Below are 15,202 nucleotides of genomic sequence, written 5' to 3' on the forward strand. Positions count from 1 at the left end.
ATATCTGTATTTATTGCACATTTCTCCTTTCTTACTTTGCACTAAATCTATACTGCCAATTTGCTGTATATACTTTTGTACAATATATTTTATTTACTATTGCTATTTTGATATTTTATTATGCATAGTTTGCTCTTTATATTTTTATTCTTATGTTGTCTATCGTCACTGTGTGTAATGCTGCTGCTGCACTGTAATTTCCCAGCTTGGGATAAATAATAAAGTCTGTCTGTCTGTCTGTCTGTCTATCTATCTATCTATCTGTCTATCTGTCTGTCTGTCTGTCTGTCTATCTATCTATCTGTCTGTCTGTCTGTCTGTCTGTCTCTATCTATCTATCTATCTATCTATCTATCTATCTATCTATCTCTGTCTGTCTGTCTGTCTGTCTGTCTGTCTGTCTCTATCTATCTGTCTGTCTATCTGTCTGTCTATCTATCTATCTATCTGTCTATCTATCTATCTACCTGTCTGTCTGTCTATTATGCAAATACATATAACTTTTAAATATGAATATAGTTATTTTTTATGTTTATGTTTCATGTTTTTGCGCCTACCTGTCTCTTGTCTTTTAAACTGTTCTTATGTCTATACCTGTATGAACAACTGAGAGTCAAACTCCTTGTGTGTGTGTGTGTGTGTGTGTGTACACACCTGGACAATAAAAAGATTCTGATTGTGTCACATCCGCAGGTGACACTTACTCGTGTAAGTGTTTCTGACAATAATCCTCACTCAGAGCAGTTCTGATTATCGGCCCCAAATTCCTCCTCTTAAATGTAAATAGTGCCAAATAAAATAATATATCAAATCTCTGAGCTGTCTGAGCGTGCGTGAAGGTTTCAGTGGTCAGATCTGAGTCAGAAGTCCCTCCCTGAATAATTATCATGTGCACAGATTTGGATGAATTCAAGGCTGTACTTAAATACAAATTAGTTTCATCTCATACGACTTTAAACTTTGACTGCAGCACACAGGGAACATTATTTTTACTTTTAAAGCATACTGTGTATATATATATTTATGTTTTCTTTCTTATATTTAGAGAATGTTTGACATGCACCAACACCAGAAAAAAATCCTCGTATGTGTAAAAAACAAACTTGACATTAAGAAAACAGCTTCTACACTAATGTAACATCTTAAATCAGAGCAGACTGTTTAAACTAACCGAGACGTTCAGCTCGACAGAATGAAGTCTTTGTGAGCGGCTCTCACTTTTTCCTGCAGATATTTTTACACACACACTCTTTCCAACTCGTTCATTCATCTGAAATCTCCTCCCAGCACAGACACTGTGTGTGTGTGTGTGTGTGAGAACAAGGGTTGCTGTTGTTGTTTATTGACACAGCGTACACACACACACACACACACACACACACACACACACACACACACACACACACACACACACTGAAAGCTCAGCTCAGAGCCGCAGAAAGGCTCCACAGACGATGTGTTCAGAACTACTTTTTAGGCGTATTTATAATAAAAATCTAATAAAATTCACTTTCTGCATCAGTACGCAGCATTTACTGACTTTATCGACAGTTACAGTTCAACTCTAAACTTCTCACATGGTTCCATTTCATTAACTGTTTGAGGCCCCTTCATCTCATGACCCCTCAGATTTACCTTCACCTGCAATAATTTAATAATTTAAAACCAGGTGAATTCTGAATGTTTCTGTCTGTATCCATGGAAACTCTGTACAACCTGTCAATCAGCAAAGAAGCAACCCAAACAGCCGTAAAGTTACTAAATCATCGTTTATTCAGCAGACTGATCACGTTCAACACAATGAAGTGAAATGAAAGCGCCTGTCGCACAGTTTTCCAGCAGTGAAACGACTGACTGTAGTTTACATTTGTTAACAATGGATCACGCCGCGTCCTGGAGGTATCCCACCTGAAATGGTTTCTTAATAAAATAAAAACATTTTCAAATTAACACCGTGAGACAAAGAGCAGCCTAAAACTAAGAACTGAAATGCTGTAGACCTTTAACACTCAGTGTAAAACGAGAAAAATCGATTTTAAATCACCAGATTCTAATAAAGTCACTAACCCGATGTAAAAAGGCAGATTTGTGAAAACTGTTTACACTTGAAGGAAAATGCCAAATAGAGGAAGCTATTGTAGCTTATTGGCTTTTATTTAGCCCCGTTCTCTTCTCGTAGAAAGAGACGTCAGACAGTTAACGAGTCCTTTGAATTAATTAATTTTGTCGCGTTAGCAACCGAGCTAACAAGCCTGCTAACGTTATCAAGCCTGTTAGCTTACGCTATTAGCCGTTCATTCAATTTTATTTTGATTCAGAGTACAAACTGCTCCACGAATGGGTAAAACCATTTACAGACAGTTAATTAAGTGTTAACGTCTTTTAATGAAGCCGTTTTTGTCGCGTTAGCAACTGAGCTAAAAAGCTTAGCAAAGCCGGTTAGCTCATGGATTTAAAATCTTCAATAACTCTTTATTGAATAAAATGATGTGAAATCCTGAGAAGAAAACATCAGCGAGGAGTAAACACAACAATAAAGAGTAGTATAGTACTCGCATGCTTCTGGCTGGCCAGTGCGTTAGCCGACACTCTGGTTCACTCATCACGCCACCTCGAAATTATCTTTTGATTGGCGGAGCGATTTGTTCTTAGGTTCAACATTCGTGTAAAATACTGGTCGATTGGTTTTCAGGTGAATTAAGTTTGAAAATAGTTGGATTAATGTTCTAAGTGAATGTCGAGGTATGTTAAAAAGGAGAGATTTGTCTAGAAATATGATAGAAATTCACGACACACTGCAAAAAAAAATATGTTGATTTAAACACAGCCGCTTTTTTCCCTTTGGCAAGTGGCCGTAGTGTAAAACAGTGGACAGACGGTGGTGCCACTTTAAAGCCAAAACATCCCTTATAGACCGGACCTGACAGAACGGGTTTACTGGACTGTTCAGGGTCCAGAAACAGTAGGTAAACACAACTTGTTTGACAAATCCAATAAGGTTATTACAGGTTAAAAGAAGTCCACTCTACACTGACTCAACTTTTGAGTTTCCTTTTGATTAATTTGCGAGGAAACCAAACCCACCGAAATGTACCAAAGGTCATCCAATCAATATAAACATGCCACAAGCAGCAGGGACTTCTGGGAAGAAATGAAGCTGAATTTGACGTCCTGTAAACGCTGTTCTTAAAGAAAAAGTTGTACCTTTAAATGTTATTTTCTGGTTTGTAGTGTCATTACGTTAACGTCACGTTTCATTTTCATCTTAGCAGCTGAAAAAGTCCATCTGTCGTCTGCGATGACCTTCAGTTCCCCTTAGCCATCGATGAAATGCCTTACTCTCCTACAAAAATACTCAGAAAATAAAAAATAGATATAAAAAAGGGTCTCTGCAGCCGGTCACACTGTCAGCAGCCAATGGCACGAGTCTGTGCAGTTGATTGACAGGTGAGTCGGCCTATGGTCTTTGAGCCAGCCGGCTCTTCCCCTCCTCCTGTTCGATCAGCTTGAAATGAGTGTAAGACAGGATGCCTGCCAGAGTGCACAGGATCCCCAGTGCCTGAGAGCGAGACAGGAGGACAGAAAGAAGAAACTGTGGGACTGGAGCCAGAAGGTTGTTGGTTTGAGTCAACACAGTGACTCGAGAGACTCACCTGATTGAGTGACAGTGGGTCGTGGAAAAGCAGGTATCCTCCAATTAGAGTGATGCAGAATTTGAAATGACCAAACATGTTGTAGCTGTGAATGTGAGTCAAGAGAACAACAACAACAACACGTGTGACCTTCAGCAGAACTTTTTCTCTAAACGCTCTCTTGTATGTGAGGATACGTGACAGCCGAGGTGTTCCCAATGATCCAGTAGATGGACAGGTTGACCAGGAACGCCACCACACCCGAAAACAGGACTGTCGCCTAGGCAACAAGAGGATAACAGCGTTACCGCAGCAACGTGACAATGTACAAAATCACAATAAAAACCTGGATCCAGGTGCAACAGCTGCTCGCAAGTTCAAACTTCATTTGTTACTGAGAACTTATTACGAACAGCTGATGCAGCCCAGTCCAGGAGTTTAATCAATGTATGTGTGTGTGATGTTGAGTCTAACCAGAGCAGGCAGAGACCACGGTCCAAATATTCCTCCGTCTCCAGTCAGAGGCTCAAACAGAGGAACGACGCAGAGCAGGAAGACGGAGGACAGAGGAGCCTGACAAGACAGTCACAGGGTTACATTACATTATGTATTAATACAACATGATACTGTTACAGACACAGTATTAATATTTAGGTATCGGCCCCTGAGCTGTATCAGACAATGAATGCATACTTGGTTTGTTCAAGTCAAGAAGTCACGTGTGAAGGAACAAGTCCCGAATCAAGTCCTAAATACAATTTCAGTACAAAGTCAGTGTCAAGTGAAGGCCAAAAACAAGTACTAAGTCAAATCCATCAAGTCCCAGAAGTGAAGGGAAAAAAGGGACCCAAGTCAAGTCCCATGCGAAATCAGTCCAGAGTCAAATCCTAAATGAAGAACAAGAAGTCCCAAGTCAACACCAATAAGTCTCAAGTTATAGCCAAGAATTACAAAGTTAAGTTCCAAATCAAGTCCAGGTCAAAATCCAAAGTCCAACAAATCTACAATCAAGGCCAACAAGTCTCAAATATTAAGAGGATCACAACCAACAAGTACTAAGTCCAATTTCCCCCCAAAAACAAGTTTCAAGTCAAGTCCAACAAATCTTAGGTTAAGGTAAACAAGTCCAAAACCAAAACCAATAAGTCCCAAGTCAAGACCAGTCAGACATGAGCCATTTCACCATAAGACTATCAGGAGATGTTGAGTATTAACTCACCCTTGTACAGCTAACCATACTAATTACCATACAGTACTCCTACTGATACTGTTCATGCTACCTGCAGCTGCTGCTGAGTCATACCTGATAGTACAGAAGCTGCATAGAGTTCACCTGGAGCTCATGTTGTTTAGCCCCGACCCACTGAAAGAGACAGACAGAGATTTATTTCAATGTAATCTCACAGAAACCCCTTCTTCACTTTCGAGACGTTTCGTTTCACTGTATGTTTACTCACCACTTGGTAAAGAGAGGTCACGAGAACACCGAGCGTTGCAAACACTGTCCCCAGCACGTTGAACCGCACATCGTAGTACGAGTTCAATATGACCCCTAATGTTATGGGAACCTGGAGAGACAGACAGGTAGAAGTTCAAGACAACCTGCAGCTCATCACACTTCATGTTTACAACTTGTGTTAAACTACCGCCAATGACGAACTCTGGCTGATGTGAGAGATCCCCCATTTTAAAGTTCTTATTATGTTAAGTTCCCAATCTTAATTGCAACTTTAACGCACAAGTTGGACTCTCATAGTTTCGATAACTCTGACATAAACGCAGCATTAGTCTTGTTACCTCCCGACAGGAGCTGGATCAGCGGTTCAGCTTGCTTGGTGCTCATGGCTCAATCAGTTAGTCTGGTCACTGTGTGACTTTGGTATTTTAATGCATTAGTTGGGATCAGAACGTTTGAGGTATCAGTAAACCAGCAGTTACCATGTTGTGCAAGGTAAAAATGATGTTTTTGTCAATGAAGTCTGGTGGTTTTGGAAAGAGCTCCAGCTTCCCATTGGAAACTTGGTCTAAATCAAGGTAAAGTGGTGAAGCGACTGATTTTCTTCTGCCTTATTTATGTGATCCCTGTCTACAGCAGTGCAAAAATCAGCTTCATGTTGGTCCTCTTGTGTGGGGGCATGCCGACCATCGTCTCCATCGTCTTCTGTGGGTAAAACATGGACTATGGCCAAGTACCTCAAACAACCTGGGAAATCCCCAAGACCTGAACCCAAAGCGGGGCTATATTTATGCTTTTCTACCATGTTTTTAGTTCTATTACTGAAAACATGAGCTACACTTACTGAGAGAAATGTAACAACGACTGGCAAGAAGATTTCTTGAGATAGAACCGAGTACAAAACTCTCCAAAGATAATGGAACTATTCGGAAAAAGGGTCCAGCATTAACCTTTTGGGTTTAAAGGTGATGACCAGTCATTTCTGAACATTTGGAAGCATCTCCATGAATGAATACTCAAAGTCAAAGGTGACCCAGGTCGAGGGTTTTCTTATCTAGAGGTTACGTTGCTTATACTTAAACCTTCTTACCAGTGTCAGTTTAATCTTGGTGGAGAAGGTCTTCTTGTAGTAGGTGGTCTGGATGAGGATGATGACGGGCGTGGTCATGGCTTTAGCCAGCTGGTACGTTCCTATCGAGTTATTCTGCAGGGAAAGGTTGGTGAAGGCCACGAACCCACAGAAGCTCAGAGCCAGCCACACGATCCTACGAACTGGGAGGCTTTTCGGAGCGAAGATGTCCATTTTCTGGCAAATGTAGAGTCCCAGCCAGGTGACCACAAAGTGAACGAGGGTCAAAGTCATGTTGGGGAAACCATAGTGGACGTAGATCCACTTGTTGATGAAGACGATGCAAATGGAGGAGAGTAAGTTGACCAGCAGGCCGGCGACGATGCGCCTGTTGGCCGAGAAACCAAACAGCGTCTCAGCCATCGTTTCTTTTCGCTTAGTTTACCCGAGCCGAGCTTCGTTTACGTGGTCACACTGGAAAAGGACAAAGACGGTGAACGTTAGAGTCCATCTTTTAAATTACATCTTTGACATCTGTAGATAAAAAAATCTCGTTCCCACGCCAGACTTTAAACACTGTTAACAAAATGTACTGAAGGTACCAAAAGTAAAAGTACTCATCATGAAGTAGGAGTTTTATTAAACAATATTGTTTTAACAACATTTATGATGCACGTTCACAAACTACTTTAGCAGTGGTTAAAAAGTAACTAAGTACATTTTGTGCTACTCTTTTACTCCACTACATTTACAGCTTCGGATACTTTCGACATACAAAACAAATCAAGTTTATAAAAAAAATGATGTTTTAATTTTTATTTTATTTTTTTAACTTCCACCAGTTGGAACATATGAAATGTTCATTCACTGATTTTTAAAGTACAATCTACTGAAAACATTTGTGCTGTGTGTATTCATGTAAAAATCAAAGTACTTAATTACTCTCAATGATTGATTTACAGTTAAATAAGTTGAGAGATAACGGTTTGTAACGGTTGTAACGGTTGTAACGGTTAAATTGGCGTTAATTTAAATGAAGTTTGGCGCGTTGCTCTGAGCACAGACAGAACCAATGCGGATTAAAACATAAATTACATTTTATATATATAGTGTGTGTGTGTGTTAACTGCCTGTCTGTCTCTCTCTGTATCTGTCTGTCTGTCTGTCTCTCCTCCTGCCACGCAATAAGAAAAGTTTACCTGAGGTCTCCATCTTTCTGTCTGTCTCCCTCCGGCCGAACCACCACCACCCCCGTGAGTTACCGGCCAATGCGTGCGTCTCCACCCCGGCAGTCGGAGCTCCTCTCCCGGCCTGTTAGCAGTGACGAACCCCCCCGAGCTGCTGCCGCTCTGGAGGACTTCTCTCCCCGCTGCTGCTCTGCTGCTGCCCGGCTGGATCCAGCCGTGATTCCTGCTGGAAGACTGCGTGTGTGTGTGTGTGTGTGTGTGTGTGTGTGTGTGTTCCTGTTTCCTCCGTGTTACCGTGTGTGTGCGGGACAACAGCGGCTGCCAGTGGACTGGAGGGCAGGGATCATCCGAGCAGACTCAGTGCGTGCAGAAACCCTATTATTATAATTAATATAATATATTATTATTATTATTTAGAGTTATTCTCCCAAAAAGACACGTGACTTCATGAGAAATTCATCATTTATTGTTTTAAGGTCTAGAAAAAGTTAAAACAGCTTCAAATGTGACAAATGACAAACTCACTAAATATTCAGTTTCTATCACAGAAGAAAAATGACTTTATTCATCAGTAATCGATGATTATTCATCAGTAATCGATGATTATTCATCAGTAATCAATGATTATTGCTGATTATTCATCAGTAATCGTTGATCATTGCTGATTATTCATCAGTAATCGATGATTATTCATCAGTAATCGATGATTGCTGATTATTCATCAGTAATCGATGATTATTGCTGATTATTCATCAGTAATCGTTGATTATTCATCAGTATTGCTGATTATTCATCAGTAATCGTTGATTATTCATCAGTAATCGATGATTATTGCCGATTATTTACCAGTAATCGATGATTATTCATCAGTAATCGATGATTATTGCTGATTATTAATCAGTAATCGATTATTGCTGATTATTCATCAGTAATCGTTGATTATTCATCAGTAATCGATTATTATTCATCAGTAATCGATTATTATTGCTGATTATTCATCAGTAATCGTTGTCTTGTCCGTTGTGTGCAGATTTCTTCTCATTCTCTGAATCTTTTGTAAAACAATACATAAATATTTCTTCATGTTGACAAACATTATTTATCTGTAGTTGAAGCTCTAGGCGGTCATGTCTCCTGGTTGTAGCCTGGTCAGCACCTTCAGCTCCTCCATCTTTCTCCATGACAACAGATCCAGCTCAGCATCCCCGTCTCCTCCTCCTCAGTCCAGCAGAGACCTGCAGTCTGTCCACAGAGCGGCTGATCACCTGATGTCTCATGAAGTATTACATAACAGAGCTACTGTACACAGCGCCATGGCAACAGAGAAAAGATGGAAATGAAACACATGAACACATGACCCCTCAGGGCCTCCGTAGAAAACTAAATGATTCACTCGTTAACAGAAGTTAAACTTTTATTTCAGTTCACCAAAAAATTCAAACAGAAAATATCAGAAATGACAAATCTAACATCTCCATCTTATTATTTATAGAAAAAGTGTGCGCTTAAATAAACTTTGAATAAATAATGAAGATGTATCAGGTGTCCTGGAAACAACGCCTCGTTTGCTGTTTTAATCAGTGACGGCTTCAAATAATAAATTACTTTCAATTCAGTTTTTATTCTAATTAAAACCAAATTTCAGATTTCTTAGCAAGAATATTTCAAATTAAAAGGAAAATAAACTTTTATTTTACGGGTCCATAATTTCTGTATAATCTTCTAATTATTTACAAAAAGTGTCCTGAGAAGAATTTTATGATTTGTTGGTCGATTTATGTGCTTAGAATTAATTAATTAATTAATTAATTAAGGATAACTGTGAGGATTAAATGTTTTCAATATTCATTTTTCTTTAAAAGGAAATTTTTAAATAATCGGCATCAAATCACAAAATTCTTTCCAGGAAACTAAGAAATTATAAACCCGTAAAATAAAAGCGTCACCGGGGCGACGGAGACTTTAAACGGACAATCCGACATTTCGGGACGTTTTATCCGAATCGCGATGAAGAAAAGACGTGAATCAGATTTTCGCTTCCTGTCCACATGTTTTTGGGTGAGGGAGGTGAAGACAGACAGAATAATTTAATGATTCTGAGGTTGAAGTCTCTTCATTCTCTACATTCCCCTCCTCGTGTCCTTGTGTCCTCGTCTCAGCTGAGGTAGGTGAGGATGACGGACTGGATGGGCAGCCTGCAGACCGGACACAGCTTGTTCCTCTTCTTCAGCTTCCTCGCGCACACGTAGCAGGACATGAGGTGTCCGGTGCGTCCGTGCACGATGCAGCCGTTCTTCGGCCGGGACTGACAGATGAGACACGGGTCGAGGCACGAGTCCGGCAGGCGCCACTCCGCCGACACGCTGCGCTCCAGCTCGGGGGCGGCGGCGGGAGCAGGAGGAAGAGGAGGTGGTGGATCTGTTGGGGAAGGCGGCAGAAGCTCCTGGGAGTCGATGGAGGAGGAGGGCTGGGAGTCAGGAGTCCAGATGTTCTGCTGCGAGCAGGAGGAGGACGGCTGGGAGCCTGAGAGGAGGTCCTGGGAGTTTGGAGCGGAGGAGGTGGAGTCAGGAGCAGAGAGGGTGGAGTCCGACAGGCACTGAGACAGGACAGGAGTCTTCGATCTTTTCCCGTCCGGAACGTCGACGCCGTCGTTCTCCTCGACGTCGGACGCTGCAGGAGACGAAACAAATCAACCAATCAGCAAAGTTCACGATCTGACGACGTTTGAAATCACATGGAACATAAAATATAACAAAACTTTGGATTCATCTTTATCTGGATTAAATCTTGATTTAAATATTAGAAAAAAATCATAGAGCTCCACCTGATGCTCAGGACGTTACACTCACTGACCTCAAGGCGGCGCTGTTACAATAAAGTTTCTGTTTCTGTCATTGTCTTAAAGAGCTCAGCTGATGTTTGAATCTCTCACTTCACTTTTTTTTTTGCCCTCGGGTCTTTTGTTACAGGGCTGCACAGAAAGAGTCTGAAAGAGCTTTTATTTTGAAGAAAAGTTTGATTTGAGGAGCTGAATGAAAGTTTTTATAAAATCTGAGCTGTGTCGAGTTTTTCTCTGAGTGACCGGACGGTTTCGAACTGCAACACGTGAGCCGAGTTATTTATACGACAGCTCCACATTTAGCCACAAAAACCTAAAAAATAAAAAGTTCCTGGTAAGAAAACGTGTGATCAGGATCAGCTGATCGCTGCGTGGTCTGTTTACGCGAAGCCTGAGTCAAACACCTGGGCCGAAATCTACCTGGAGCTTCTTTGGCTGCTGATTGGTCCGTGGGCTTTGGGGGCAGGGCTTTAGGACTGGAGGAGGCGGACTTTGTGATGTCCTCGGGCAGCCAATCGTGGTGCAGCGTCCAGCAGCGGAGGCAGTTTCTGGGCAGAGGCGGGTTCAACTCGTCGCACTTCACACACCGCCAGTAATCCTGAGAGATGATAGACAACACACACACACACACACACACACACACACACACACACACAGTTAGACCTTTAAACCAAGAGTGTGTGTGTGTGTGTGTGTGTGTGTGTGTGTGTGTGTGTGTAGACTCACAGCTTCCGTGATCTCGGTGTCTTCGTCGAAGGAGTCTTCGTCCTCGGCCTCGAAGATGGTGACCTCGTACACCTGCACACACGCACACACACACACAGACGGTGATGCTTTTATTTTGATAGGGGCAGGAAGTGGTCACCTGGGGGTGTGTTTGATGTTTACCTGATCGTCCGCCGACAGAGAGGCGTCGTCTTCGTTGTAGTCGTCGGAGGCGACGGACTCTACCTCGAACTCGACGCTGAAGTTGTCGCTGTCGCTGTCTGAGGCTGCGGCCGTGACCTCTGACCTCCCCGACTGAACACACACACACACACACACACACACACACACACACACACGTTAACAGCTATAAAGATTACCAAAATAAAAGCATGTGTGTGTGTGTTACACTCACCAGGCTGTGCGAGTCCGATGACTGGCTGCTGTGTCTGTCCCGCCCACTCCCCAGTCCACCAATCACACACCAGGACAGGCTCCCATCGAAGGTGAGGGACAGGCTGTCGGACCTCCTCCTCTTCCTGCCTCCTCCTTCCTCCTCCTCGTCCTCCTCCGTCTCCTCGTCTTCGGCGTTCTCTGCGCTGTGGGAGGGGCCTGAGGAGGCGAGCGGGCGGAGTTTAAGTCACATGATGTTTGTTTTTTTTAAACGAGCTTTAACGAAGGCGGAGCCTCGGAGGAGAAACTCACCTGGGTCGCTGCTCCTGCGGCTTCTCCTCCTCCTCCTCGCTCTCCTCCTGTCGGGCGACGAAGAACGGCTCTCTGACTCCGCCTCCTGAAAACACACACACACACACACACACACACACACACCTTCAGGACATGTCTTGACCCGTGTGGTGGCTGTTGCGGTGCATTGTGGGATTTGTAGTACGAGCGGTGGGAGTGCGATTTAAAGGCGGGTCGAGTTTGACATCAGACGATGACGACGACATATTACATAAAGTTTTGCCAACAGATCCACGTTAACGTCTCACACTGGACCTTTAAACATGTTTTATTCTGTGTGATTATTTATTTATTACAACATTTTTATCACATTTTATTTATTCTAACTACATTCTTTGAATCGTTGTCTGTTTTCTGATGACTTTCTGCTCTCTGAGGCACTTAGTAATGAATAATAATAATAATCACCATGTTAACAAATATAAAACAATTACAAATTAAAGTTAAACACATAAAATGAGATAAAAACTAAATAAATTTAATGACTTCACGCGGCGTCTCTCTGGTTTCTGAAGCCGTCTTACCTCGGTCGCTCGCTCTGTCTGGTTGTCGCTGAGCGCTTCGCTCGAGCTCTGCGGCGACTCTAAAAAAAAAAAACAGAAAGAAAGACGAGAGCGTTTAGGGAAAAGGGAACGAGGAGACAAGGAGGCGAGGAGTGAGGAGCTTAGGAGGTTCGTACCGGGGCTCTTCACGGCGACGAGGTTCTTGGTGATCATGGCGAACAGAACCCTGAAACACAAACACACGGCTCAGCTTCATGTTTGTGTTCATGTTTCTTCTTCTTCATCATCATCATCATCATCATCATCATCATCATCATCTCACCTCGGCTCCTTCACAGAGAAGCTGTCGACGCCCAGCACCCGGCCCAGTGCATCCTGGGAGCAGTGGACGATGTGCTGCTGCTTCTGGTCGTAGAGCTGCTTCTGGATGATGTACTGACCCAGGTAGAACATCACCTGACGGAGGACACAGGTCACACGGTCAACGACCACCAATCAGACTCACTCCGCCTCCAGTATTATTATTATTATCATTATTATTATTATTATTATTATTATTATTATTATTTTACCTCCTTCATGGTGAAAACGTCTTTGGTGGCTCCGGCGAGTCGCAGTAACGTGTTAAACTCGACTTTGGGTCTGACCTGAACCGAGTCGCAGTAACGTGTTAAACTCGACTTTGGGTCTGACCTGAACACACGGGAACACGTTAGAGTCGGACAGTCGGTGAGCGGACGGCAAAGAGCGCCATGACGGCAAAGAGCGCCGTGACGGCAAAGAGCGCCATGACGGCTCGTACTCACCAGTTTGTTGTCATCGGCGCCGTCGGCTTCGAGTTCCCGGGCAGCGGACATGGCGACGCTGAGGTTCCTGCACACAAACACACACCAGAGAATAAAGATCTGCTGGAAGTAAGGTCGCAACATTGCGAGAATTTACGGGAATAAACGGGAATGTCTGGAATTTAACCGGCTCGGCTCTTCTATCTTTGACGGACGCCGCGAGCAGCCCGAGTCAATTTAACACAGATCACCTCGAGCTGACAGGAAGCCAGACACAGAAACAGCACAGAGAATCCGGGGGATTTTCAAAATAAAACCCCCCACGCAGTACGTAGCAGAAAAACGACCAAATCTGAGCCAGTGAACAAAGTCTGGAGGGAGAAACGCTTCAGGAGACAAAACATGTGACTCAGACGTCTGATTGGTTTTCCTTTGTGGTCTGCAGTTTGTGTCGAGTTATTCTTGGAACAGTCGACTTTAAATAAAAAGAAACAAAATATAAACGAGTTCAAAGCTTCATGAGACAGCAGCACAAACCATGAGTCATCACGAGTCTTAAAACTGCAACACGCTGCTCAAAGAAGCTCATTTAAATAATAAAAACATGAACCGACACAGCGTGAGTGAAACTGAAAACGTTTGTTCAACCACCAGAAAACCCCAAAAGAACCATCTGTTCCATCAAAGGTCAGTGAACAAAGATCAGGACTGTGAAACACGCTGCGGTATTTTTAGTTTCAGAGAAACTCAGTGATCATAACTTCATGACTTCACGGACAGATTAATCATTTAATTCATCTTTACGGAGGCAGAAGCTAAACCTCAAACACTGAATCTGCGTCTGAACACGTGGCGACGGTAAATCAAATAATCTATTTTAATCTATTTAAGGAGAGTTGTGCTGGACAGATTTCACAACTTTCAGGTTAAAATGATGCAAAAACTTTTTAAAAATCAACCCTGAACGTTAAAGTAACATTTAAAGAACTGATTTTAACATTTCTTTAGAATAATTTACGGCATTATTCTGATTTAACACTAAAAAACAGTTAAAGCAGTTATTAATCAGACTCTTCCTCGTCAGTATGTTTCATATAATCATGTTTTCATGTATAGATCAAACAGACGGAGGTCTCACCTGAGCGTGGACAAAGTGTCACAGTGTCAGCAGTCCATCCTGAGCAGGTACAAACATAAAGTGCATTCAGAGCCGAGCACAGACGAGCTGCAGACTCTTATAGACCAGCTCAGACATGTCAGGACTAGACCAGCATGTGGGCCCAGCCTAGCCTGGCCCAGGCCTATCAGGGCCTATCAGGGCCTAACAGGGCCAATGACACACTCAGGCTGACTCAGGCTGACTCAGGATGTTATATGTTCTTTTTTTTTTAAATGCCTGTACCAGCTGATTCAATCACACACACACACACACACACACACACAGCTGTGTGTGTGTAGACATGCCACGACTAGTCCACGATGACTCAGCGCTGTCAAAATTAGATAACCATGTTAACTAAGCATGATAACCAGGGCCAAACTGGGCCAAACTGGGCCAAATCTGAGCAGCAGGACTGTCCTCAGACTCACGGGAAGCAGCTGGATGAAACACACCTCAATGTTTAAGACCTATAAGTTATATTATATTATATTATATTATATATTCAATATGTAGTATTATTATTATGTATTTTCCGATGATGTAAGTTGTCCAGTGTCTCGAGCCTCATGTTTAATCTGTCCACACATCATGCCTGTCAGTGACATCACAAAAATAAACCCCATGTTGTAAGAGAATGTAGCATAAAGACATGATTATACGCATTAGTTGTCCATCTTCCTTGCTGTCATCCTTCAAAAAATGACAGGAATGCTACAAAAATATGTTGATTGGTACATGTATACATTGAGTTACGTATGTTCAGCGTCTGTCCTCTTTTAACTGTGAAGTGCTACATGTAAACACTGGTCAAACTAAGGGATATACTTTGCAGTGCTGTGCTCATAATAGTAATTGCAGGGGGGAGAAGTCAGAAATGCTAATGGTGGTCCGTGTAACCGTTCCAAGTGTTGCTTAATCTGAATGCAATGATGCAATAAAAGACACACGCCAGAAAATACAAGAAGAGGGGGAGAAATGACAATATAGTTGTTTATTTTCACTAATGGACAGTGTACAGAGTATGCTTGTGCTGCACTAATAAAATCATCACTTGTTTTGTAATAAATAAACACACAAACATAGACACAGACATGTGAGAGAAAGAGAAAGTCACAGCTTT

At 42.5% G+C, this 15,202-nt stretch overlaps 2 protein-coding genes across 3 annotated transcripts; both read right to left on the bottom strand.

Annotated features, from left to right (window-relative positions):
- Positions 1–1,750: 1,750 nt before the first annotated feature.
- slc35e3 (solute carrier family 35 member E3) lies at positions 1,751–7,695 on the bottom strand. 2 transcript variants are annotated; one of them, XM_027282475.1, is made up of 8 exons: positions 7,420–7,695; positions 6,179–6,631; positions 5,090–5,200; positions 4,936–4,995; positions 4,107–4,205; positions 3,830–3,912; positions 3,654–3,738; positions 1,751–3,559 (listed from the first exon to the last, which is right to left on the bottom strand). In XM_027282475.1, the coding sequence occupies exons 2-8, from the start codon at positions 6,578–6,580 to the stop codon at positions 3,458–3,460; spliced, it is 942 nt and encodes a 313-aa protein (XP_027138276.1). In that variant the 5' UTR covers positions 6,581–6,631; positions 7,420–7,695; the 3' UTR covers positions 1,751–3,457. The 2 variants fall into 2 exon arrangements, with proteins under 2 accessions (XP_027138276.1, XP_010739403.2); XM_010741101.3 differs by having other exon boundaries at positions 7,357–7,695.
- Positions 7,696–8,740: 1,045 nt separating this feature from the next.
- Positions 8,741–14,258, bottom strand: mdm2 (MDM2 proto-oncogene). The gene is made up of 12 exons (XM_027282474.1): positions 14,059–14,258; positions 12,942–13,008; positions 12,708–12,782; positions 12,458–12,591; positions 12,312–12,361; positions 12,157–12,215; positions 11,594–11,678; positions 11,304–11,500; positions 11,072–11,203; positions 10,910–10,981; positions 10,604–10,781; positions 8,741–10,014 (listed from the first exon to the last, which is right to left on the bottom strand). Exons 2-12 carry the CDS (start codon positions 12,990–12,992, stop codon positions 9,500–9,502), a joined length of 1,548 nt encoding a protein of 515 aa, XP_027138275.1. The 5' UTR covers positions 12,993–13,008; positions 14,059–14,258; the 3' UTR covers positions 8,741–9,499.
- Positions 14,259–15,202: the final 944 nt, after the last annotated feature.

This window comes from Larimichthys crocea, chromosome X, assembly GCF_000972845.2.
Source record: "Larimichthys crocea isolate SSNF chromosome X, L_crocea_2.0, whole genome shotgun sequence".
Lineage (NCBI taxonomy): Eukaryota > Metazoa > Chordata > Actinopteri > Sciaenidae > Larimichthys > Larimichthys crocea.